Below are 27,956 nucleotides of genomic sequence, written 5' to 3'. Positions count from 1 at the left end.
AAGAACGGGGGCCCATGGATCTCCAGCCCAAATGGCTTCATGATCTACGAGAGAGGTGGAAACGGTTCCAGGGCTGTGACCACTGTAATCTGCTCCACCACACACCCCAAAGGAGTGTGTCACCCTTCCCAAGAAAGACCCTGTGCGTGCTCCTGACAACTCAGCGGAGTATGTGCCTTCCACCTCTGTCCGCCTCGGTTCCCACAGACCTGGCAGAACTTCGAGCTTTTGGCAGAGGTGTCAGCCAAAACCGATCCTAAGTGCCAACCAACGCAAGCACTTACATCAAAGGAAGCAGGAGGCTAACTACGCAGAGAGAGGGGCTCTTGCCAAATCTAGCTAGCTTAAGGGACATGAGTCTCAAGTGGGAAACACACCCGGCATCTCAAGTGCACAGGAGTTAGCGGCAGGGCCCCGATGTAGCTAAACATACACATTACTTAGGGCGAAGTGAAAAGTCAGAAACAGAAATCAAAAGCCAACCACTTGGAGAATTAGGCAGGACCAGTAAGCTAAGGTGGGGGTGCTGGGAGGTATTAGGGTCCTATTAGTTATCTGCAGTGCTAGTTGTACAGGTACATTCAGTTTAATTGATGATTTTCCGTATTTATATTATATTCAATAGAAAGTTCAAAAACACTTTTTAAGTAAAAACTTTTTAAAACTTTAAAAACGAAGGCATAGAAAATAGGGTCACTACAAGGGGACTGTAGGGAGCCGGGGGGTGCTGGAAACTCACACTTTTCTGCAGGGGCTCGATGGGGAACGTCTGGTTTGCATTTTCTTTTTGGTACTATATCACAGGCAGAAATGCGTTCCAGTTATTTTTGGGAGGCGAACAAAAGTACAGAAAGAACAGAGAGAATTTAGCGACTCACCCGCAGAGCCATCGAATCCAGAGATGAAGGCCCGCCGACAGTCACACGGAGCAATATACTCACTCTGGAAGACAAAAAGGACAAGGAATTGGACCCCAAACAGCCACAGGCTGGCGCCGATGCACTCAGCCCCATGGTAGGCCCAGCACAGAATACAAAGGCTGGCAAATCCTTGGCACCTGCCTTCAAGGAACAGACAGTCTAGCTTAAAAGGCAAGCTGAACATTAAAAAAAAAATTAGCTCACGGCGCATAAGACCCTAATTAATTAAGGGCTCAAAGAGCTTTTCCCATTAGCCTCTATTTCCTCATCTGGAGAACAAAGCAAGTCAAGAGAAACTAATCAAAACTGCTCTTTCCTCACTGAGATCTTACCCAAAAAACAAACCCATAGCCTTCCCTCTTCCTTCCCACTGACATTTAGGCATCTGTTATTTTTCTGAAAAGTAAGGCTGGATTTCTGTTTTAAGTGCCAATAATTCTGTAACTTGAATCTCTTTGGGTATTAGCTTGTTTCTGAATTTCCTGTTGGTGTCCCTTTCTAAGGCAGCATCACCCACTGCTCCCACGCAGACAGCCCCTGTCCCTGCTAGGGAAAGAGGGGAAACACTTCCTCCAATCCAGGGGGCTTTAGCAAAATAAAACATCATGTCCAAATCCAGGTCCTTCCCAGATGATAATCCCCCAGCCTCTGAATGGGCGGGGGTAGGGACTGAAGAAAGTAAGGAAAGTAAGGAAAGTGGGGAATGAAGGAAGTTCTTCTCATTCCTGGGAAGAGGGTACGAGGCTGCACAGTACACAGACTCCGGGAACAGTCAATGGGGCGCTGGGAGCTAAGTTAACTTGCCTGAAGTCATGCAGCTAGTAAGTAGCAGAGGCAGGACTTGAACCTGGGCTGTCAGCTCCAGAGCCCAGACTCTGAAGCCTTGCTGCCTCCATGACACACATCATCCTCACGACGACTCTCCAGGATAAGACCAACATCAAATGAGAAAAGGGAGGTTCAAAGACAGAATCTTGAAGTAACTGGCCCACTGCCAGGTCAACAGCAGGGCCAGGATCTGCTTGAGACCAGAGCTGCTGCTCCTTCTCCTGTTAGTAGGTTTCTCCGAGCTGAAGTAGCTGGCAGAGTTAAGAACGCTTAGGATGGAAAATGGGGCTTCTGGCTGGACCCCGAGGTGGTCCACATGACGTAGAGGAAAAAGGTACCCATGTTTCACTCCTGCTGTGCGGGTGAGAGCTTCTCTTTTAACCAAGGCAGCCACAGTCACAACCTCAAACCAGCCACAAGACCACTGCCTGTGATGGAGGTGCTAGAAGAGCCAGCAGGAGGAAGGAGCTCGGAGCCACACCTGCCCTCTACCAGTCCAGCTACATGGTCTGCAACAAGTCTCATCGCCTCTCCCGGCCTCAGCTCCTCACTTTGAAAAGGGTCATTTCAGATTGCTAAATGCAACAGCAGGTACATGCTTTATCCCCAAAACGTAAAGTAACATGTCACAGATGGCACTGTGGACATAGAAAGAAACGGCTGTCGACACTATCAACTGTAGAATCCTCATTTGTTTCATTAACCCGGTAATCATGGTGCAAGACAAAAAAAAAGGGCAAAAATGGGTCGGGGGGAGGGTGTCTCACCCTTCACCTAGGACTACTGTGAGGGACAGTAACTTAATGTTTACAACAACTCCCCAGAAACCTAAGAGTGCTGCATATGTGCAGTGGAAGGGATATTGTTCGTTTCTGCTTCCTGAATGGTGAAAAAGCATCTCAGAGACTGGAAAACTAAGTTAGCAAGAATACCTCTTACACTAAAAATCACAGTGCAGGAAGACAGAGAGAGGAGGCTCCCCCGGCTTGGGGCTCTTTCGCCTGTGACACGCAGTGAGGAGATTGACAAAGGTCTGGCAGGGAAGGCACTGCTGATCTTGGCCCAGCTGGACTCTTCCACTCAGGGATACAATTCTGGAGGAATGGCCCCTGCCAATCTGGGCAAGCCTCAGAGGAGGGACAAGGCACCCACAGAGGGTTACCCAGAGGTACTTACTCATCAGCAAAGGCAGGAGGAAGGTTTCTCTAAAGGAAGGTGATACTTTAACAACAGGTGGAAATGTTGGGTTTCAGATTGAGATGAGGTCTGGGGCAAGAACGTCTAGACATGACCTAAGTGGTCAACACGCCAGAAAGACATCGCTTCCCGAAGCTGTCACCTCCACACCAACAGGCTAAACAGGGGCCAGACAAGCGCTGGGCCCAGGCCTCCTACTCTTCTCCCAACCAGGAAACTGTCAAAGCCCGGGAACATTCTCCCTTGAGAGCAGCAAACAGTCTAAAATAAGCCAAAGTCATAGCATGCAAGGAAAAAGGCACAGAAGCACAGCTGCTGGCTTCTCCCCAAACCATCCAATTCTCTCCATCTCTAATACCAGTACTCAGTCCAAGGCTCCACCATCTCTACCTGGACCACTGCCCTTCAATCCGCTGTTCACACACACCCAGAGTGAGCTTTTCAAAATGCTGAACCCTTTATACTTCAGACCTACAGAACCGCAAGATAATAAATTTGTGATGTTGTAATCTGCTAAGTTTGTGGTAATATGTTACAGCAGCAATAGGAAACTAATACTTTCCAGGGGTATCAAACTCATTTTCACCAGAGGCCGCATCAGCCTTATGGTTGCCTTCAAAGGGCCGAATATAATTTTACGACTGTATAAATATAACTACTCCTTAACTAGGGGCAAGAAGCTCGGTGCTGCTGCTGAGTAGAAACAAAGTGCTGGGCCAGATTTGGCCCACAGGCCTTGCATTTGCCACCTGTGCTTTATCCAGTAAGAAAAAGACCAGAAGGGATTATAACTGGAGCTTCAAACTCAAATGCCTTAGGGTACAAGCAGGTAAACTAAACTACCAGTATTTTGCTATGTACAGTGCTTATTTTTGTGCCCAAATTTTTAAGGGAAAAATAAGGATGCGCATTATACACAGATAGTACTAATTCTGTATCTATACAAATGTTTTTAATTCTTTTTTTCTAAAGATTTTATTTATTTACTTTTTTTAGAGAGGGGAAAGGAGGGAGAAAAAGAAGGAGAGAAACATCAATGTGTGGTTGCCTCTCACACACCCACAAGTGGGGACCTGGCCCGCATCCCAGGCATGTGCCCTCAACTGGGAATCAAACTGCAACCCTTTGGTTCGCCAGCTAGCGCTCAATCCACTGAGCCACACCAGCCAGGGCCAATTCTTTTTTTTTATTTTTTTAATTGTTGTTCAATTACAGTTGCCCCCAGTTTCCTCCCATTACTATCCCCTGCCCCACCCACCCCCCTCCCACACTGAATCCCCGTTGTCCTTGTCCGTGGGTCCTTTACCCTTGTTCTTTGACTTGACCCTTCTCCTTCTTTTATTTATGCTTATGCATTAAAAGTGTAACTCTAGAAAGCATTAACAATATCCGTCTGCAAAATAATACCCTGGAATATGATCATTGGTTTTGTTTCTAAATATAAATAAATAAATTAATAAATAAATAATTCAATTTAAAATTTTGAACAAAAGGGGTTTTTCCCTGAAATTTTGGGCCAAAAACATGAGTGTGCACTGTACATGGGAACGCATTATACACAACAAAATACAGCAGTAAAACAGGACAAGGGCACGTGTTTGCTAGAGAGAGCAGCTCCTACTCAGCTCCGAGTCCTGTCGTGTAGGAGTGCAGGCCACACACAGCCAACTGTCACTATTTCAGAAGAAGATAAAGACATGTGTGTTCATGAGAGATCACCCAATTTTTAAATTTTGGCATCTAATTCAAACAATGGAAATATTCAATTATACACAGCCAAATAAAGCACATCTATAAACTACAGGGGCGGAGGGGTGGGCCACAAGCCTTAGCCATCTCGCAAAATCCAGCCTAAATGCACTGCGCTCCACAAAGCTTTTGGACTCGTCCAGTTCTCAGCAGTCTTCCACATCTCTGAATTTTACAGGACCATCCACGTGGGCATTTATCCATGCCCTGCCTTGAATGATGACAACCCTTCCTATTCACCTGATCTCACCCTGAGCGACTATTTTTTGTTTTCCCAGATGAAAAAAGTTCTCAAAGGGAAACATTTTGTCGATGTGAAAGAGGTAAAACAAACAAACAAACAAAAATGGCAGAAACACTAAAAGCCATCAAAATCGACAAGTTCAAGAACTATTGAGCAGTGGGGAAAAACGTCTTAATAGGTATATTGCATCAAATGGAAAGTACTTTGAAGGTGACTGAAGTTTAAACATGTAAGGATAAATACACAATTTTTTATAAATAAATCCCAGAGTTTTTTAGGTCCCCCCTCATAATACTAAGGTTTACTACATACCTACTAGTTGCCAAAAACTATATTCATTTCCTCTAATTCTAATCCCCAAAACAGCTCTGGAAGGTATCACCTTCCCCATTTACAGATTTTTAAAAAATCAAAGTTCAGAGAAATAAATTATTTCTCCAAGGAACCACTGCCCTAAGGGGAAGCACAGACATCTGAGCTCAGACCTGACTTTCCAAAGCCCTTGCCACGCTGCCAAGCCACCTCTTTACCGTGTGCAGAGACCGTGCACATCTGGGCTACACAACTGGTTTACAAACTCTGAGGAAACGAAGGCCATGGCCTGCACTGCATCTAACTCCGCCTTCATCAACCACGTTCAGATGCCTCCCACACCCAGGAGCCACCTATGTCCAAGCCTGGCTCCCCCACTTAGGAGCTGGTTAAACCTTGGGCTCAACTTCATCTGTTGATGATAAAAGTACCCTCGTTGGAGGGTTGAGGGGTCACATAAAGCAATCAGCACACGCTAAGAGCTTTTAACTATTCAACAGGTAAGGCTCTAGACTCTATAGGAAATATAATAAAGTATCTTCTTGGAGTAGACAATGTGGCCAGCAATATAAGGCAGATATGCATGAAATATTAGCCCTAATAAATACCCACATGAACCATGCTGGATATGCAACATGGTACTTGCTATAGTTTCAAGGACGCTCAGATCTGCCATAAATCCACAGACCGAGATCAGAGGTTTGACTAGGGCCACTATGGACAGGTGAGGAGAAGCAGAAAACCACCCAGGGAGGAGGAGAGATGCGAGTAGGCCCAGAAGGAAGAGGGGGGAGAGAGGGAGGGAGGGAGGGAGGGAGGGAGGGAGGGAGAGAGAGAGAGAGAGAGAGAGAGAGAGAGAGAGAGAGAGAGCGCCAATTAGCCTGACTGCTGGGTCAGAAAGTTCAAGGGAGTAGTAGCCGAGAATCCTGGACAGGGAAGCTGAAGACAATGGTCAAGGACCTCAAATATCACACTTTTTTCATTGCTTTTAGAGAGAAAGGAAGGGAGAGAAACATCAATGTGAGAGAAACATCCATCAGTTGCCTCCTGTACATGCCAGAACCAGGCATCGGACTCACCCAGAACCAAGGATAAAACCTGAAACCCAGGTAAGTGCCCTGACCGGAAATAGAACCCACAACCTTCCAGTTATAGGACAACGCTCCAACCAACTGGGCCACACTGGCCAGGGTGATCAGAGCTGAGTTTTAAGAAGAAAAGTCAACACGGCCACATGCAGATGAAATGGGGTAAACAAGGCTGACCACTGAGTGGTGAAATAAGGTAACTGAAGTTATTAGGGCCCATGCTGGGTGGCACCTTTGCCCCTCCCCAGCCCTTCACCCTCGTAAGCCATGACTCTGACACAGTGCCACGGACACATTAGGTTCTGAAACCGAATGAGCAAATGGCTGTGTGTCCACAGGAAGTCCCATAGGTTAGGTTGTGAATGGAGACAAGGTTTACTTGCCCCCAAATACTAAGGAAACTTCCAGTCTTTGGCCCTTTCTTCTCTTGTAAATGAAACCAAGTCAAGGTATGCAGGGAAAACAGCTGCCCAAAGAAGCATACCCTTTCCTCAGTGTACAGTTGCTGAAAACAGGCTTTCCATCCAGGACTTCATTCCCCAGGCCCCCTTGCATTGCGGGGGTTACAGGACTAGTTCTCACCAATGAAATGTGGGTGGAAATGATGTCTGGGCCAGGGCAGGATAAACAGATGTGTCTTCACCATACTCCTTCCCCTTCCACCAGCTACAATGCTGGGGTCGCAGGATGGAACGAGCCTAGATCCCTACATCACTCTTCCTGGTGGAAGAAAGTCACCTCCCAACCAGGAACACACACTCTAGACTGAGACATGAACAAGAAACGAGGCTCCAAAGAACCACAAGACTTCAAGACGGATCACCACACCTCGCATTACTCTGATTAACAGAGCGGATACAATCACTCTGGGATAAAAATCACCACTCCCACCCCAGGAGAGAGTCTGTGTAAGAAACACAAAACAAAACAGGAAGCCGACTCCAGGAGGAATGAGAGTAAGATCCAAAGAGTTCAGGAAAATCTGATTCATGTCTTCCAGAAGGAGGAACCATAAACACAGTCAAAAACTCAGCTGGCTGGGTCACCTCTGACAGAATATGAACCTTTGACAAAGTTGATCCCAAGACGGGGATACGGGGCCTTACAGATGGGGAGGATGAAGAATTTGGATTTCTAAAAGAATTCCTACTGCCTTGAACCTGATGGTGCAGGTTCAGCCCCAACCAATGCTTCTCCTGGTTTGGGGCCAGTGGTGCCCACGAATCTCAATGTTTGACTTAGATGGTCCATGAAAGTACCCAGATTACCAGACAGAATGGACAATTCCTCACTGTGGAAGTCCCTCTGGTCCCGAACCCATTAATACCACAAGCCTTGTCCAGAGTTGACACAGAAAAAGCCCCACAGCTGCAGAGAAGCGGACCCCTGGCCTGCCAAGTCCTTGCGTAATTAGGCGTTTGGGGTACGTTTTCTCTCTAACACAGAGCAGTGTGTGGGTGTCTGTATTTGTCTTTTGGAAAGTACACAAAAGACAGAATTCAAGATTCCCCTTCATTCTCTAACACCCGCCCTTCCCCACCCGGAGGAGAAATTCCATCACCCTGAAGCTAACCTGAAATGAATGATTAGGGACAAGAGCCACCAAGAACAGCAACCTCTCTTCTACTGAGGAGGCTGATGCGGCAGGTCACACTAAGTCAGCCCGTCCTCTTCGTCCTCACGGTCCTGGCAGGGACCCAGAATTCCACTGAGCAGTCTCCCCAACTCTGCCCCACCTCTCCACAGCAACTGAAACAAGGAACTCAGGACTTCTTGTTTCTTTCTGTGGACGGCACCTGAAACACTCGGGTTCCAAACTTCCCAACACTCTCAGCCACCTGCCCGTACAGTCCACACTCCATCTCTGTTCTACCTCGCCACCTCTGAACCCCTCCCATCTTCTCTGCTCCGAAAGCCGGCACCCAAGTCCAAGCCCCCTGGGACCCTACAACACCCTCCCTAACAGGTTTCTCCGTTCCTGGTGTTCCCTTCTCCAGTCCACACTAAACACTGTTCCCTCTGGTGGATCACGTCACTCCCTTGTCCAAAGACCCTCAGTGCTCCCTACTACCTAACAAAAGCCTCAACCCCTGACTCTGGTGGTCAGGGACACCCATGACCAGTCATGGGTGGCTCATGAGTGGCCTTGACCAGGCCGCTATTTTTTTCCCTTTTTCAAGGTTGTCATTATTCATGTTCTCCTACTTCCATGGATTCGCTCATGCTATTTCTTGTACCTCTCTCTATCTCAAGCATTTCAATTCTATCTGTTCACATTCCAGTTAAATGTACTTGTGCCCTGAAGCCTTCCTGGACCCTGCCAGCTCAGCATACTCCCTCTCACCTATGAGCTCAGTCCACGCTTGATCGAAATCTGTACTGTCCATTACCACAGCCACCAGCCACACATGGCTGCTGAGGGCTTGAAATGTGACTAATGTGACAGAGGAACTGAATGCTTAATTTTGTTTCATCTTAATTAATTCAAACACAAATTTTAAGATTCAAGATTCAGTCACCAGAAAACTTTTAAGTATGTTTGGAACGACTAGGGTCTGTAAGCCTCCTTTTTCATCTGTAAATTTTATGAAATCTAAACACAGACCAAATATTTTCAATGAACGTTTCACATTCAAATTGATATGTTTTGTAAATGAAAAGTACACACCAAATTAGTAAACATAGTGTTATCAACACAAAAATAAATGTAAAACAGCTCATTAATAATTTTTTATATTGGTGATGTGTTAAAATGACAGTATTTTGGACATAATGGGATAAATAAAATATATTAAGATGAATCTGACTGTTGTTTACTTTTTTGAATATGGCTATGGGAGTATTTAAAATTACACATGGACTTTACATATTTCTACTTATATTTTACTGGTAGTGCTGATCCAGCGCTTTCCTAGCATTTCGTGGGAGCATTTGTGACTCTGGAAATCTCCATAGGGGGTACTTTCCCTCACTCATCTCTGGAACAGTAATAGTAACAACAATAGCAATATAACCAGACTTATCAGGTGACAGACATGCTTTAACTTTAAGTGTTTACATCTATTAACTCATTTCATCTTGACAACAATCCTATGGGGTGGATGTGTCGCTACCCCCTTTTTGCAGATGGGGAAACTCAGACCCAAAGAGTTTAACCAATACCCAGGAATTTGAGGTAATCTGCCTGAGGTCAAGCAGCTAGGTAAGTGTCAAATATGGCATCTGAACCTGTTTAGTCTACAGAGCCCACAAGCTTACCCTTACGTTAACTGCCTGCCCTCTGTACTTGCCCCAGTACTTAGTCCTGAGCAGACCGTCAGAAAACATGCACCAAATAAATATAACACACGTTCTCCCACTGTACAGGGCAGACAACTAAGCTACAACAGTTACAGATCATAGAAGAAAAATGGTGGGGGAGGGGAGGGAGTAGAGGACAGTAACAGTACAAGAATATAAGTCTGCAAAGCTTAAACAGCGGCTTTTGCAGTAAGTGCCAGCTCATATAGAGCAAGCTTTATTTTGTGTGTTTTTAGGATATTGCTGGAAAACACATTTTTCTAGGATTAGAGCCCCAATTTCGTAATCAAGGCAGGAGCCATGCAATTCTGATACTCCAGGATCACTAAGTGATGAAGCAACGAGGGAAAGCCTGGAACATCGCCTGTGGTCTGGCCAGACTCACTGCCACTCCCAAAGTTTAACACGGAATTGATCTGGGGGTGTAGTAGGCCCTCATCTACTGTCAAAGAGAACTTTTTTTAAATCAATAAGGATATTGGACCAAAACCATCTTTACGATGACAACAAAGCTGGCTCAGAAACAGCCCCCAGAACCAAGAATATCAGGATAAACTTGCCTTGACTACAAGAGCCTCCACTACGAGTAAACAGAGATTTGCATCATGGCTCCAGGAAAAAAAAAAAAAACCTGAAACTGAAATACCAACACTACAAAACTTCTAACACACCCCTCCCCGAAGCCTTCACTTTTTGACTCAAGTAAGACTCACAGGTCCAATCTTTCCATACAGTGAGGTCTCCCTGGAGGGAAAGGTTTATAAATAAAGTAGAACTATTAGGCATCTTTGGCTGTGGCTCCATGACAGCCTGCAAGACCCCTGCCGGAGGAGAGACCCAATTTCAGGCAACAGTGTGCTAGTGGACTGTCATGGTTAAAATTTCGTGTGTCAACTTGACTGGGCTAAGGCACTCCCAGAAGGCTAGCTGGAGAACATTATTTCTGGAGCTATCTGTGACATTGTTTCTGGAAGAGATTAACATTCGAATCACTAGACTGAATAAAGATGGGCCTCACCAATCACGGTGGGTGGGCAGCATCCCATCCATTGAGGGTCTGAGTAGAACAAAGAGGTGGAGGAAGGGTAAACTTGATTTCTCCTGTTTACACTGAAACATTCATCTGCTCCTGCCCTTGGACATCGGCATTCCAGGTTCTCAGATCTTCCACTCAGATAGGGACTTACACCACAGGTGCAACCTGCAAGCCGGAAGACCAGGAAAGCCAGTGGTATGGTTCCAATCCCAACCTGAAGATCTGAGAGCCAGGGGAGCTGATGTTGTGTGAGCCAGTCCCTCATGAAATAAATCTCTCTACATACTGGTACAGATATCTGTATATATCCTACCAGGTCTCTCCAAGAATGCTGACTGATAGAGGAACTTACAAAGACCCCAAACCAACTGCTCCATAAAGTGCTCCAGCCACAGGAACCACCCTCTTGCTGAGACGGGGGCAATCAAATCAGCCCGGGGCAATGGTCTAGTGCTTGAAAGGCAGAAAGTAAAAAATACCACTTGTGAATTCAGCAGAGAAGCCACGTGATGTGAAGCACAAGGCCAAAGGCTGAGGCCTGGGACTGACAGGAGGTGGAGAAGAGCCCATCGACAAAGCCTGGGTAACCCTTCTTAAATAGTGGGGTACCTGGTTCCTCTACTACTTATACCTCCTCCCAGGCCTCAGGCCCAAGCTGTGCTGACCAACCTACTTACTCACCCAGTCCTTGGTCAAGAGGAGACTTTGGGCCTTGGCTGGTGTGGCTCAGTGGATTGAGTGCCAGCCTGCGAACCAAAGGGTTGCTGGTTTGATTCCCAGTCTAGGGCACATTCCTGGGGTTGCAGGCCAGGTCCCTGGTGGGAGACACGTGAGAGGCAACCACACACTGATGTTTCTCTCCCTCTCTTTCTCCCTCTCTTCCCTTTGGTTCCTATGAAGATGGTGAAGGAAGATGGTGAATCTTATTCATCTATTCCAGAGAACAGAGGTGAATGGAAGAATTCCACTACCAACCCCACCCTAAACCTCACCATCTCTCCTCATCTCCGCAGTGTCTACTAAATTTAACGTGAAAGTACCCAGCTTCCTCCCATGCCCCCAACCCCTTAGAAGACCAGCTCAGTCTTCTATTTCTCCTCTACTCATACCTCATACTCTCTCACCTCCCCCTTCATCCACTTTTACTTGCCAAACCCTCCACTTCAGTGGCCTCCCCTCTTCACACACTGACCTCCCCTTCTTCCCACCTCTCTGAGGAGCACATTCTAGCCCATCATGACAGCAGAAGTGCTTGTGGGTCAACACGGAACAAGAGTGCGCTAAGGCCACCATGAGACAGCTGCGGGAATTCCACAGACACTGAAGTCTGAAAAATGCTGAGCACTTCATCCAGTCCTTAGAGTTACAGGATGCACAAGAATATATTAAAGTCCCTGAGAATCCTGCCATTAAGAAACTATTGAAATGGGCAAAGGGCTTGAATAGACATTTCTCTGAAGAAGGTGCACAAATGGCAAACAAGCACATGAAAAGATGCTCAACATTGTTAATCATCAGGAAAAGGCAAAGCAATTAAGGCAAAGGCAAAACCACAATTAAGATGTCAGTATCCAAAAATCCCGGCAAATAACAAGTGTTGCTGAGAGTAGAGAAACTGCTAAGAATGTTGGTGGGAATGTAAAATGTAAACAGTATGAAGATTCCACAAAAAAACTAAGAAAAGAATTACTATATAATCCAGCAATTCCACTTCTGGGTATATACCCAAAAGAATTAAAAACAGGATCTTGGAGAGAACATGTTCATTGCAGAATTACTCACAAGAGCCAAGAGGTAAGAGCCTCCTGTATGTTCAATAACAGATGAATGGACAAAGAAAATGTAGGATATATAAGTACAAAGTAATATTTTTCAGCCTTAAAAAGGAAGGAAATCCTGTCATAAGCTACGACCTGGATAAACCTCGAGGACATCATGCTAAGTGAAGTAAGCTAGTCACACACACACACAAAACCAGTATTTCATGATTCCATTTCTATGAGGTAAGTAGTCAAACTCTCGGAGAGTAATATGGTGATTGTGGGGGAGGTGCGAAATTATTCAATGGGTATAGAGTTTTGAGAAAGAAGTTCTACAGGCCTATTGCACAACCATGTGCAGAGAGTGAACACTACTGTACTGTACACTTAAAAAAGTAAAGAGGTAAACAATGTTAAGCCAAGAAAGTTCATGTCTCCAGGCAGGGATCCAGTTTGGATGTTGTGCCCAGGTTACTACTGGCCTGATATCGTGCCAACCATCTGGTCTGGCAACTTTGGGGAGGGGCAGAAAGGAGGCCAGCTAAAGTGCACATCTTTTGGGAACTTTGCTCAAATACAGAAATACTCTTACCTGCTACCCCCTCCATCATGGTGAGCCCTCATCAGTCACATCTGTGCCATATGTCATCACACACACTCTCTCTCTCTCTCTCTCTCTCTCACTCACACACACACACACACACAAGAACAAGAACCAAGGGCAAACACCAAGCTCTAGCTCAATCTGGTATCTTGAAAGTAAAAGATGAAAAGATACAAGTGTAGGAACTTGGGTGGCAACATATTTTTACTATCTGCCTCGTTGCATAAGAAAGAAACTGATCTGCAGCAACAGTTGAAACCCTTCCATCCCTCAAGTTCTCCTTGAGGGACAGCTACATTCCCACCCTCAGGTCCACAAGATGCCAGACCTGCAGCCTTGACATTGTACAACTGAGAGGACCATTCACATCCTGGAGCTGTGCCAGTGCAGCAACGCTGACCCTCAACTCCTACAAAGCATGTTTACTGCTCAAGTACGTCAAGGCGGTTTCTGTTACCTGCAACTGAAGACTTCCAGAACACCACCCATATTGCCCACTATTGCTTTTCACTTCCCCGGGCTTTTGCTAGGGAACTTGCCACATTGTTCCTGAAAAGCACTCCCAGCTTCCCTGCTTCTCTGCCTTTACTCCTACTAATCCTCCTGCCTAGAACCCCTCTCCAGACTCCACCGCTTACTTATTCAACCCTATCCATCCTTCAAGGTCCAGTTTAAACGCCTCCCCTGCCCATGAAGCCCTCCCTCATCCTCCCCTCTCACTCTCAGACTTCCACAGCCCTCTATTAGGATGTTCTTGATGGTGCCACCACATTTCACCTTGCAATACACACATGTGTATGCATATCCTAACTCCATTACTAAACTGCATGCGTCTTGAGAGCAGAACCATCTCATCTTTGGGTCACGTGGGATACCTAAAGCAGTGCCTTGCACATGAGCAGAAGCTATTAAAAACATGTATGTATAGATGACTCTACGGAAGAACAGCACTTTGCATGCTGTCTCATCTCTGCTAAACTGTAAGCACAGTGGGGGCAGGAATTCAATCTTCAATTAATCTCTGTAACGCTACAGTACCATGACCACAGAAAGGTATGCAAACACTTGCTGGCTCAGTGGCCTAAAAAAGTAGATCCTAGAATCTTTTCATCCTTCTGCCTTTCGGCCCCAGAACACGAGGTCTCCACCTCTGCAAATCCTACTCCCCCATATTTAAATCACTAGTGTCCTCAAAGGTAAAGGGTACTTACTGAGATGCTTTCATTGAAGATGGAGGTTGGGGAAAAAGGAGAGTGATATTCAGAATCAACCCTAAAACCTGCTAGGGTGGAGATCAATAATGACTTTCCTGATGCTCCTCTGGCTATGCCAGAGGATGGGAAGCTTAGATGGAGAGAAGGGAGGAAGGACACACAATTTTGTTAGGGACGAGTTGTGACAGAGGAGATAGGATAAAGTGTGTCAGCAACAGAAAGGTCTAGACTTCTGCCCTTTCATTTGTCCACTAATTCTTCCACCATTTATTGAAAGCTGGCTATATTCGTTGAAAACAGAGAAGCCAGAACCAAATCAACAGGCATTCAGTGCAACCCTACTGGATACAGGTCCCTGTGCCAAACCCTGAAGGCCATGCTTCGTTGTGGGTTGACAACTAGAATCTGATAAACACATTGGGTCTAGGGGAGAAAGAATGAAATGAGAGGAGGGACTGGTGAGTTCCCTCGCCAGCCAGTCTCCACTCAGTACCTGGTGGGCATCTCCCGACGGGATGATGTAGGCCTGGATCGGTTCTGTCACGTACTCCAAGTTCCTCATGGCTTGTCGCAGCTGCCGCAGCAGCTCTGATGTCACCTTTGGAGGCATCCTGACGCCTGCAACAACAGGGGAGTTTGTTCCAAAACCAGCCTGCCCACGCAACCCAATGACAACTCAGACAGGGCCCCAGACAAGCACCCGCTATGGACGTCCCACCCCCGATGCATCTTCACACTGGCCGCCCCACCATTAAACCAAAACCAAGGCTGCCCAAAACTCTGAGGTTTACGGTTCTTAAATACCACTTCCAAATAGCCATCTGTGGCTAGGAAACCTGAGCTACTACTAGTACTAATTTCCGAATTAATTGGTTACCCCTTTTATAAAAAATACAAAATAGAAACAGAAAAACAAAAATCATTTTTAAAAAAGTTAGGGACATTAAATGTAGTCCTACTAGAAATTGTTAAACTTTTACTAATTTCTAAGTAGTCAAAATCCAAAGAGCTTGCCTCCTAGCGAGTATAAGAGACTGTGAGGAAGGAGCAGGGGATGCAAGCTGACTTCAAAAGTACTGGAGTTGGTTCTTCTAAAACCTTTTTCTCAACAACTATTGCTATCCGTAAACAGTTCTGATAAATCATTCTATGTGACAGCTATGGATATATGACTAGATAGATAACTGTATCATAGTCCCATGGCTAAAATAACAAAACGACTTCACAAAGAGCCAATTATAGAACAATAATCACACATATTTTACTACATGCCATATACTGGCACAAACCTATACTATTAGAATTCAAAGTAGAATAAGTTTTCCCACTCATTTTTAAATATATTTTATTTTTTTTTAGCACAGGTACAGATTCTTAGCAACACGGAGCAGAAAGCACAGAGAGTTGCCACATACCCCCTGACCCCACACACACACACAGCCTCCCCACTAGCAAGGTCCCACCAGAGTGGCACATTTCCTGCAACTGATAAACCTACACTGGCACATTATTATCCCCCAAAGTTCACAATCTTTTTAATAATTTTTTTTTTTAATTTTTATTGTTATTCAATTACAGTTGTATGCCTTTTCTCCCCATCCCTCCACCCCACCCCAGCCGAACCCACCTCCCTCCCCCACCTCCACCCTCCCCCCTGGTTTTGTCCATGTGTCCTTTATAGTAGTTCCTGTAATCCCCTCTTCCCACTGTCCCCGCCCCCCTCCCTGGCTATTGTTAGATTGTTCTTAACTTCAAAGTCTCTGGTTATATTTTTTTTAATAATTTTTTAATTGTTGTTCCATTACAGTTGTCCCCATTTCTCTCCCATTACTCTCCCCTGCCCGGCTCACCCCCACCTCCCACATTCAGTCCTCCCCCCTGTTGTCTTTGCCGATGGGTCCTTTATACATGTTCGTTGACTTCGCCCTACAGCTCACTCATGGTACATGCTGTGGGGGCCTGACAAGTGTATAATGACATATATCCGTATTTACAGTGTCACACAGAACGGTTGAATAGCTTCCACTGCTCTAAAGGTGCTCTCTGCTCAGTCTCTTCACCCCTCCCTCCCCCAGGCCCTGGCAACACATCTTTTTACTCTCTCCGCAGTTTTACCTTTCCCAGGAAGATAACCTTTTCAGGTTGGCTCCTTTCACTGAGCAGTAACAGCACTCAAGGTTCCTCCATGCCTTCTCATGGCTTCAGAGCTCATTTCTCTTTAGTACTAAATAACAATCCATTGTCTGATACACCCCAGTTTATCAATTCGCCTACTGGAGGCATTGTGCTTGCTTCCAAGTTTTAGCCATTATGAACAAAGCTGCCGTAAACATCTGTGTGCAGGTTTTTGTGTGGACATGAGTTTTCAACTCCTTTGGGTAAATACCAAGGGGCATGATTGCTATAAAGAGTATATTTGGTTTCATAAGAAACCATCAAATTGTCTTCCAACCTGGCCCCCCTATTTGCAGCCCCACTATTAATAAATAAAAATTTCCACTTTCCCACAGCCTTGCCAGTGTTCGGTGCTGTCAGTGTTTTGGATTTTGCCAGCCCATTTTTTAAACAAATAAGAAATGTCTTACTTGACCAGAAACGCCCTGCTGCACAAAACTCCAGGTAGTGGAGTCACACTGGAGCCCTTACACTACAGCTTATCCTCAAGGACTGACACCCTGACTCGCTGTGGCTTGTACCTGCTAGGTGGAGTTCCTTTTTTTTGGTTCATCTGCTTTTTTTCCTTCATCAGCAGCCCCTTGGGTTTCCACATATCAGTCCATATGATTATGTCCAGTAGAATCCTCTATTAGGTACCAGATTGATGGGACGCACTGAAAAAGTGCCCCATTCCTAATCTGCAGCGAGGGGGCTCCACCTAAAGAGTCTCTGAAGGGCAGCAACGCTCACAGACAGAGTCCCCGCAAACGGTCCTGTTTACAATTCAAACACGTCCACGGCCCTTTCATTACCACTGCTTCTGAACACTCTTCAGAGGGGCATCCTTTCCTTTGGTCTGACGTCCTGAGCCTATAATTCCTCACCTATCTGAAAAAGGGGGAGCAGAAGTACCTGGGCTGACCGAAGTTGATGTGTCAACACCTCCACCGAGTCCCAGGTGATGCCTGTTGCAACCTCCTAAGCTTGCCAGCATCTGAAAACTGTATCATGACACCTTTCAGGAGCTTCAGAATAGACTTAACTTGTTTCCAAACCATCTTTCTGAGTAACTTAACATTCTTCGACTCAACAAAAATGTAGACTGCCTTCGGAGCAGTATTTCAACCTTGACTACATATTAGAACTACCTGGGGAACTTCTGGTTTAATTGGTCTGGAGTACAGCCTGGGCATCTGGAATTTTAAAAAGCAAATATATGATAGAAGCCAGTATACTTTCTTTTAAGATCATTAATTTCTTTATAGAATCTGCTTTCTATTTGAGCACATTCTGACTTAAGGACTTTGATGGCACTGGCTGGGTGTTTATAGTGTTGACTATAGTATGTGTCAACATTATCAGTCACTAATTTCATCAAGAGTCAACAGAACCAGGGACATGTACAAAACCCTCAATTACAAACAGCAAACCATCAAAGGCAACAGTGACAGGCGGTGGCTGAGACAACGTGCTGGGGCAGTGGAAGCAGCTACCACTGAAGTAGATACAATGAGCAAGGTGTTAACACAGCTGTGGCCACAAGGACCACAGGCCTTGAAAATGACTGAGTGGATGAGCAGCCAGAGATGAGGAGGGGACAAAGCTGATTATAAGACCCAGCCATTGGGATGGCAGCAGCTGAATAGGTAATCAAGAAGGAGAAGATGAAAGGCATGGCTGGTGATCCTCATAGGGCAATTTTTATAAGGATTAAATGGGTTACTATATATAAAGCACTTAGAAACAATGCCTGGCACATAGTCAATGTTATCTGCTTGCACTTATTAGAGTTAGATGCACAATTAACTAACTATGACAGCAAGGTGATAAATGGTGCAACGGGTGAATATACTGCTTCTCTTTAAAGAGGGCCCGTGTCATCTTCACCTCTGAATCCATTATCTAGCCCAGCACCTAACACATACATATGTTCACTCAAAGATGGCTGAGTGAATATCACTACTTTGTATCCACGATCTTTTCAGATTTAATATAATAAACAGCAATGAACCTTCAATGAAAGAAAGCTAGGATCTTAGAAGACGCTGTATTAGAGCATCTGTTCATTCCACATCCCATTACTTTTCAGAAATGTCGGAAGCAGCCAAGAGCTAATCAGGGTGTGCAGGGAAGTAGAAAGCCAAGAGCAACAAACCTAGTCCATGATGTAACATTAGCCCATACACTGCCAGGTATTTTTAAATCATGCTTTAAAATGAATGACTCATTTAAAAGTCTCTTGCCTATATAGGTCTGCTTTTAAAAATCAGTTCCTAAACCTTCAACCTTTATCACAAACAAGGCTTTTCACTCCTTGAAAGTACATGAAAAGCACACCCTCTTCACCTCACTGGGTGGCTAGAAGAATTCAACATGACAACATGTGTGAAAGTAACATACATAGCATATGGCACACTGTAGGAGCTCAAGAAATATAATTTGAATCTGGATCTGGATCTGCACCAGTTGGGATTGCCTTGTTATAAGAACAGAAGGGGCTGGTTTTCTCCAATCCCAGCATCTTAACGCGCACACAGATGTGAAGCTCCTCCTCCAGCATCAATAGCTTTAGAGGTGGTGGTTTGTTTCTCTGTCTGTCTCACCACTAAGCAAGGGCCAAGGGTTTTACATACATCAGTGGTTAATGCTCACAATGATCCTTCAAGGGAGGTTTCACTATTCCCATCTTTCAGATAAAGGTATGGGAGTTAAAACACCAGAACTTGCCCAAGTCACCTGGATTATTAGGAACCACAACCCAGGTCTATCTAATTCCCAAGTTCATATTCTATTACAACATATTATCTAGGGGACCATAACAGAGGCTCTCTTAATGTATTCTAAGACCAACGGCATCAAAACAAGTGGGTTCTGGTTTCCCACTGGAATCTGCAACCTCAGACTACTAAACTCCCTGAACCTCTATTCCTTCTTATATAATAAAAACAAAGAGCAGTTCTCTTCAACCTCTAAACCTGATGGTTCTATCACTTTTTCCCTTTCTTTACCTCCCCTTTTCCCATTCCTTCTTTATTCTTCATCTCTTCCCTCCCAACACGGCCCAAAATGTGTTGCATACAAGGATGAGTACAATTATAGCACCGATCTTCCAAAGAGAGATTAGTCATAGTATCTTGTGTGCTTCAAGGGACTGGTACTTCACTCAGCTAAAAGGCAACACTGTGGTTCTCCTGGGCAGTCCATGGAAAAGCACTGGCTTGCAAGGGCTAAAAATACAGAAATACATCACTTTTCAGAATTCGGGTTTCTGGCAGCCCGACAATACAACTAACCAGTTCTGGGGAGAAGATATAGTTCCAGAAATTTTTCTCAAAAATATTTCCCTGAATGTACATTCAATTTATAAAGCACAATAATACAGAGTGGGGCAAAAGTCAGTTTACAGTTGTTCATATGGAAAATAATGCAATAATTAATAAATAATAAGACAAGAATAAACTCTGCATTTCACATACAACTGTAAACCTACTTTTATCCCACCCTGTGTATTACAAACTTTTCTCATTTCATAATCATATGACAAAAATTAAAAACTAACGTCTAAGGCAGTCAATAAAGGATTATATTAGAAATGACAAAAACTAGACTAGGACTTTTTCGATAATAACCTATCACCACCATAAAGACCCCCAAAAAGGTAAATGCAATAACCTTAATTCTCTAACTTACTACCCTAAAAAAAGTACTAAATACTTAGAAACAGTAACCACCTACCCAGGAAACCAAGAAACAAAATGGTTTTTAATTTCCAGATATACGTCCTCCTACTGCCAGCCACGATCAATTACTGACCCCTTACCTTCTCTTTTCTCCCACCTCGAGGTTGAGGGAAGAGGACCTAAACCCTTTTGAGATGCTCCATCTAATAATAGGCAAAATTATTACCTGTTTCCACACCTGGGTCTCCCGAGTATGTCACCTCGTTAGGCTCGATTATTCTTAAATTTTTCAGCTGAAAATCCCGGTGACTCGCCCTTAAGAAGAGAAAGAACAGGATGTTGCAGACTTTGACCGCAGTAAACAAACGTGGCAAGGCTTAGTGAGCAGTTTTCCTTAGTGCGTCCAAAGAACTCCTGCCCCAATATCAGGAATGAAGTAAATAAGCGCCTCAGATAAAACCTGCAGATAAAGCATTACCATGACAGGTAAACCTTCTCACACCCAGCCTGCAGTTCATGAAGAGTTTTCAGCTATGTCTCACCTTCTGTTTAACTAGGACACAAAGATTTGCAATGCTTTGTCACGTACACGAATTCTTGGTTCTTTTTCAAATGTGCCAGTTCTTTCTTCATGGTGTCCTATTCTTTCACTGCACTTTCTTTCCCTTCTCTTAGCTTAAATTACTTGGGGTCTTTATTTTATAATTCATTCCAGACTTACCACTAGAAGGTCTGGGGATAGTAATCCTCAAGTCTGCTGGGTCTACTGGCTCCCTCCTAGAGGGTCATTCCTTGTGGGTTTTGTAATCTTTTAGTAAGAGCTTATCTTCCGTAGACACTATTTTATCTATGAGAATGAAATATGTCCTGGATTGCACAAACATTACTGTCACTGTTATTTTCTTCTTTGACTAATACTCATTTTAACTTCTTAGCTAGGAGACTTGCACACAAGTTCGTGTCCCCATATGGGGATACTCTGACACTCTGGACCCCTGGTATGAAGGCCTGTAGCACCTGATAATAACCTCCCCAAGGCTCAGCTTAACAGTTTAGCTCCCCAAAACTTCAGGCTTTAAGTTCCACTGTATTTCTGGTACCTGAGGATTTCTCTTTCAAGTCCATTCAGTCAACAAATATTTATTGAGAATCTTCTATAATGCAGGCCCTAATCTAGACACAACAGTGAACAAAATATACAACAACATCTCTGACCTCAAGAAGTTTACAGGGGGGTGGGGAGGGAGGGACGTTACTGGGAGGGAAGGATAGGAAAGGAAAGGCAACAGACGCAAAACAAGAATGCAGTATGACAGGTAGCAAGTATGTGTTCTATGAAAAAAAGTAAAATGGGACAGAGGGTCAGAGCGGTAAGGGGAAAGGTTATTTGATACGGGGTTGCCAGGCAAGGTCTCTTTGCTAACAGATGACATTTTATCAGAGACCTAAAAAAAAGTGAGGGCTCAAGCCATGTGGATGTCTAGGGGAGAAACATTTCAGAAATGAAGAACAGCAAGTACAAACGCCCTAAGGCAGGAGCACGCCTGGTGTACCAGAGGGAAAGCAAGGAGGCCAGGGTATTGGGAGATGCGGAAGTAAGTGGTTAGGAGACAAGATCAGAGAAGCGACAAGGAGCCTGTTATGGCTACAGAAAGGAGCCTATATCTTTAGATCTCTATATCTTATTCAGCTATGAACTTAAAGGTAATTTTGTTATAATTTTATCCCATTTTTATGTGTTGGTAGAGGGGAAGCTCAGTCCACCACACAGCCAGAACCAGAAGACCAGACATTTTCACCGGTCACTCCGGGGCTGCTCTCAGATTGCTGCTACTCTAACTGCATCGGAAAGAATGAGATGTTCTTTACGGGGGGAACTGTATATTCTTTCATTTAAAAATAAGACACCTCAATGTTTCTTATAAATATAAATACTAACACCCTCAAAAATATTAGCAAAGTGAAGCCAGTAACATATACAAAAGATCTGGCACCATCACCAGGCAGAATTTATTCCAGAAACACAAGATCAGTTCAACATACAAAAAAATAATATAATACAAAGTATCAATAGAATAGAGAACAAAAACTACATGATAACCTCCATAGAGACAGAAAGAGCATTTGAAAAAATCCAACACCCTTTCGTGATAAAAGTACTCAATAAACTAGAAGAAGAGAAATTCCTCAACGTGATCAAAAATATTACAAAACCCATGGCTAACACCATCCCTAATGTTAAAAGACTAAATGCTTTCCCCCCAAGATCAGAAACAAGACAGATGTGTCCACTCTTGCCACTTCTGGTCAACGTTGTACTAGGCAAGAAATTGAAATAAAAGGCACCCATATTAGAAAAGTAGTAGTAAAACTACCTATTTGCAAATGGCATTATGTTGAATATATACAATCCTAAAGAATCCACACAAAAAAATTAGAGCTAAAAAGCTCATCAAGAATGCAGAATACAAAACCAACATACAAAAATCAAATGTATTTATATATACTTGAAATATACATTCTAGAAATGAAATTAAGAAAAATTCATTTACAATAGAATCAAAAAAATAAATACCTAGGAATAAATATAATAAAAGACATGCAAAACTTACATTCTGAAAACTACAAAACATTGTTGAAAGAAATTAAAGAAGACCTAAATAGATGGAAAGCCATTCCATGTATGTTCATGGATTGGAAGACTTACTATTGTTAAAATGGCAATACTTCCCAAAATAATCTACAGTCAATACAACACCCATCAATTCCAGTTAGTTCCTACACAGAAATTACCAAGCAGATCCTAAAATTCATTTGGAAATGCAAGGAATCCAGAAGTCAAAATAATCTTGAAAAAAACAAATTTGGAGGAGTCACCCTTCCTGATTTCCAAGCTAATAAAACTATAGTCATCAAGACAGGGTAGTACTGACATAAAGACAGACTTACAGATCAATGAAGTAGAATCGAGAGTTCAGAAATAAACCCTCACATTTACTGTCAATTTTTTCATTGCTTTAATTTTTATTTTTTAATTCTGTATTGAATTTTTTCCCATGACCATTTAGTCCCCTTACACCCCCACCCCCACAATCACAACTGTTGTCCTTGCCCATGAGTCCTGTCAGTGAATTTCTGACAACGATGCCAAACCCATTCAGAGAAAAATAGTCCTTTCAACAAATGAGGCTGGGACGACTGGACATCCACACGCAAAAAAAATAAAGACACCACTTCACATCCACTAGGAAGATTAGAATCTGTACCCTTACACCACATACAAAAAATTACTCAAAAAAGATCACAAAAATGTTTTCTTAGAAGAATACAGGCATAAATCAGCCTGACCTTGGGTTAGGTGATGATTTCTTAGATATGACATGAAAAGCACAAGCAACAAAAGAAAACAGATGTACTAATGTCATTAAATGAAAGACTTCTACAATTGGAAGCATACCATCGAAGAAGTGAATATGGGAGGTGGGGGGTGGGTAGGGCTGGGGAGAGTCATGGGGGAAAAGTGGGGTCAACTGTAACTGAACAACAATAAAAAAACATTTTTCAAAAAAGGAAAATGAAAAGACAATCCATAAAATGAGAAAAAAAATTGCAAATTATATATCTAGTAATAGTATACAGTGTATATGAAGATCTATTACAACTCAAAAAAAAAAGACAAATACCCAATTTTAAAATGGCCAAAGGCTCTAAATGTCTAAGATACAGAAATGGCCAATAAGCACATGCAAAGATTTTCAACAACACTGTACATTTGGGAAATGCACATCAAAAACCACAATGAGATACTTCACATCCACTAGGAAGGAAAAAAACAATGACAAGGGCAAGGATGTGGAAAAATTAGAACCTTCAAACTTTGCCGTCGGGAATGTGGCTGGGGGTTCCTCAAACAGTTAAAACACAGGGTTACCCTATGACCCAACAATTCCACCTAAGTGTGGAAATGGAAAACATAAGTCCACATGAAACCTTGTATGCAAATCTTCTTAACAATATTGTTCATAATATCCAAAAAGGAGATCAAATAACTTGCTCAAGGCCTCACAGCCATTTGGTGACAGACCTAGTCTAGAACTAGAGTCCAGATCTCCCAACTAAACTCGGTGCTCTTCCTGTTCCCAGGGCTTCTTCAAGCTACACCTTCTCAACATCATGAAGTGCTATGAGGTGGGTTAAGAGGAAAGAAGCATGCAGAGATCTTCCTGGTCAAACTTTGCATAAGATGGCTATGGCACATTTTTCTTCCTCTCTCTTTTTAAAGAAACCCCTGCAAGGTTCTTCTTAGCCTCCCTCTTCCCCCCAGCCCATGACAAGCAATCTACCACTCAGGAGGAGGCAAAACAAAGACCAGGGAGATGCTCAATCACCCCTTGTAAGGTGAGGTACGGATGGAATAAAACAAGTTCAAAGGTCAGTTAGTGGCAGACTTGTCTTTGTCTACCCAGAATCCATCTCTTCTTCTTTTGAAGAGAACACCTTGGTTTTCCTTTTGAGACTGTCTCTTTTCCATTTTCAGCCCACAGAGTTGAGATGAATCACCCGCCAAGTTCTGGGACCCAGGCCTGATCAATCCATCCCTCCAGACACAATGACTGGTTCAGGGGTGGTAAAAAGGATCAAATCAACCCAGCGAGAATCAGATCTGAGATTTCTCTCCCACCATTAAGTAAGAAGGCTCTATTTCTGCTGGGGCTGTCAGCCTAGAACTGTCATTACCTACTGTAAGCAAAGCCTGCCTATCAATGCAGCCAGCACTGAAGAAATCAGAGCCAAGAGATGTGAAAGAGAGGGAAGTCTGACGCCCATGTTGGTCTACTGCACTCAACTGCACTAGAAGCCAACTCAACCCCTTTCTACCTATGTCAATTTGAGTTCAATTTCCATCACCTAAACTGAGTCATTTTTACATTGAGTGGCACTCAAATTCTGTCACAAGGACCCCCTTCTCTCAGCCTCTCAGTGGCTTCTTGTGTAAGGTAAAGAGGTTCTATCAGCTGATGCTGAAGGACCCCTGTGCTCCTAAAATGTTGGGATTCTATGAACCCAGAAAAGACCACCTTGGTCCTCAAAGGCTACTTCTCCACCTTGGACCTAACACATCATTATTCACTTGCCTGATCCCATTTCCAGCATTCAACATACAAACAGCTCCTTCTGCATGCAGGTTTGCCACACCTCACCCTTCCACAGGGCAGGCATGGTTCTCATTCCTAATATGCTGTAGCAAGGCCAAGTCCAAATCAAGGTCGGCTTGGGATCTGTCCATTTACGAACAGGAGCACAAGTCATAGTGTGCGTTCAGCAAGTGAGCCTGTCCATGCTACCAACCAATGTTCATTCAAATGTCAAATGGAAGATAACTGATTCCCTGTGGATCTCCAGGGATTTTGACGTCTGGCCCTTGTGAACTCTGAATGTCTCTCTGTCTCCCATTTTGTTAGCTACTCTGATAAGTATACCCGGGATGTTGTGGAGGAGGGGAGAGAACAGGCTGAAATGAATTTAACGTGAGACTGGGGGATTATCCTTCTCGCCTCCCTGTATCCCAGGAGAAGATAGCACAGGTTGCTGATGGGAGTTTCCTGGAGATTATGCCAAAGTGTTGCCTCTGAAACCATTTGGGTAGAGAGGGCCCGAGTTTGCCTATCTTTGTTACAGTGACAGATGAGTAAAGCGAACTGCATGTCAGTACTGTCATAGTTGTAATTTGAGGATTATTTTCCCAGGGCACGGGGGCGAGGGCAGAGCCTTGTAGGAGGAGGCAGGGGACACCAACTTCCAGCAATAGCGTGGCCTTCCTGCTGGGCCGGGGGCAACGACAGCCACCGCCCCCAAGGCCGAACATGGACACACTCTTCCGGGTACTGGATTTGGGCTCGGGAAGCCTAGGGTAGCCCGCGGCCCCGCCAGAAACAAACCGGAACTTATCCGCTGCATGGCTCCCTCCCCCAGCGGGTCTCCAGCAAGCCTCGGCCTTAGTCCCGCGGCAGCAGGCCGCCCGCCGCTCTCGACCCAGTGGTCCCTGCCCTCTGGACTGACACACGTGCACCCGGGCCCGGGGAGCCGCGCGCTGCCCAGATGCCGGGTCCCTGGCAGTCCCCTCACCTTACTCGCGGTGCCTTTCTGGAGGCTGCCATTCGGCGGTGACGTGCCCCAATCCACGTAAGGGGTGCACAGACCAGCTGATCACCCGCGGAAGGGATGGAGGGAGGGAGGCCTGCGGGTGAGCTAGCATTAGCCGCGCCAGCGCGGGGATCGGCCACGCCCCTGTCTGTAGCGTGCGTGAGTGCCGTGGCCCCGCCCAGCCTCAGGCCCCGCCCATTACCGGGGTTTTTCTATCAGTGCTGAGAGGTAGGTGGTGGACCTCACGTAGCTGTGCGTCATTTCTGTTCAGTTTTTTCCACCATTCCCCAAGGAAGAAAAAGAAGGGCTTTGTCAACTGAAATAGCTGCGGCACGAAGAGCCGCCCTCCGAGGAGGAACAAGAGGAGGGGCACGTGGCCAGTTGTGGAGACATCTCAGCAGGGTCTCACTTCCCGAGGTTTTAGAGTTGTCCCCAAGTTACTTCTCCAGACAGCTTTGAAATCCAGCTGCCCACGCCAGTTGAATGGCTACTAGGCACCCCAAAGTTAATGTATCCGAATGGCGCTCCTGGCCCTACTCACCAAAACAAAAACGTGCGCCACCAAACAGTAGTAGCCATCTCAATCAGTGGCTACTCTATTCTTCAGAGGCCTGAGCCAAAATCTTAAGAGTCATCCCTGCCTCCTCTTCACCCACCCCCCCACCCACCCCCACCCCCACCCCCACCCCCGTCTAGCCTGTCAGAAAATCGGGTTGGCTGTGTCTTCAAAATAGTTCCCCAATCCCACCCCATTTTTCACCATCCCACTGTCCGCGTCACTACTGCCTCCCCCATGTGACTGATGACTCTGGCCTCCCAACTGCCACCAGGTACCTGCAGTCTAACTGAAAACACAGCAGCCAGGTCAGTCCCTTGTATTCTGAGATCATGTCCCTACTCTGCTTAACACTTGCCTATGGTTCCTCATTTCACTCAGGCTAAAGCTCTACTTGATCTGCTCCTAACCTCTGTTCTCACCTTGTCCTCTCTGCTTCTGCTAAACCCACCTGCTTGCTATTCCTGAAAAGTTGGGCACACCCATGCCACAGAGCCTTTGGACTTGCTCTTCCCCCAAATACCCAGGTTCCCTTCCTCACCTTGCCCTCACCTTGCTTTCGAGCCTTTGCTCAAGAATCACCTTTTCAATGAGACCTACCCTGACCACCCTATTTAAAATTGTAACACCCCCAATATTCCTAATCCCCCTTATTCCGCTCTATTTTTTTTCATAGCACTTATCACCTTCTTACATGATGAAAAGTTTACTTATGTGTATTCTGTTCCCCCTTAAACACACACACCATAGCCATCAGTGCAGGAATTGTGTCTGTTTTGTTTACCGATGAACAGCACCTGATATGTAGTAAGTTCTCATACATTTTATGCATGAATGAATGTCCTCAGAATGTGAAATCCTCAAGGGTAGGGACAATAGCTCTCTTGTTCATTGTTATGACCCTGGTGCTTAGAATGGCACTTAAGAAATGTTTGCTGAATGAAAGTGACCACGTTTTTTGCTTTGACCTTGGTGAAGGCCTGTAATCAAATAGGTTCTGCAGGCTTCGAGAGCTTGAAGTTCTAGTTATTCAGTAAGCATTTCAACAAGCTAAATTTGGCCCTGTAGAAAAAGTATGAAAAAGCTAAACGATGTGGTGCCTTGGAAAGCAGCAGGCGCCTCTTCCATTTTCCCAAATTTATGAGCCAAAAAAGAGAGAGCTTATAA

At 44.7% G+C, this 27,956-nt stretch overlaps 1 protein-coding gene across 4 annotated transcripts in view; it reads right to left on the bottom strand.

Annotated features, from left to right (window-relative positions):
- XPNPEP1 (X-prolyl aminopeptidase 1) overlaps positions 1-26,373 on the bottom strand; it is a 53,243-nt gene extending 26,870 nt beyond the window's left edge. Inside the window, exons 1-4 of one of the 4 annotated variants that reach the window (XM_024555651.4) lie at positions 26,216-26,373; positions 20,316-20,404; positions 14,746-14,870; positions 879-942 (exon numbers count right to left, since the gene is read on the bottom strand). In XM_024555651.4, coding sequence (XP_024411419.2) covers positions 879-942; positions 14,746-14,870; positions 20,316-20,404; positions 26,216-26,247 — 310 coding nt within the window. In that variant the 5' untranslated portion in view covers positions 26,248-26,373. Of the gene's footprint in view, positions 1-878; positions 943-14,745; positions 14,871-17,321; positions 17,404-19,500; positions 19,637-20,315; positions 20,405-26,215 lie in introns of those variants that run through there. The other 3 variants (XM_024555652.4, XM_053922663.2, XM_045191495.3) reach the window with 3 other exon arrangements.
- Positions 26,374-27,956: the final 1,583 nt, after the last annotated feature.

The sequence above is a fragment of the Desmodus rotundus genome, chromosome 4 (assembly GCF_022682495.2).
Source record: "Desmodus rotundus isolate HL8 chromosome 4, HLdesRot8A.1, whole genome shotgun sequence".
In the NCBI taxonomy this organism is placed as follows: Eukaryota; Metazoa; Chordata; class Mammalia; order Chiroptera; family Phyllostomidae; genus Desmodus; species Desmodus rotundus.
This window is presented reverse-complemented; position numbering and strand designations above follow the sequence as displayed.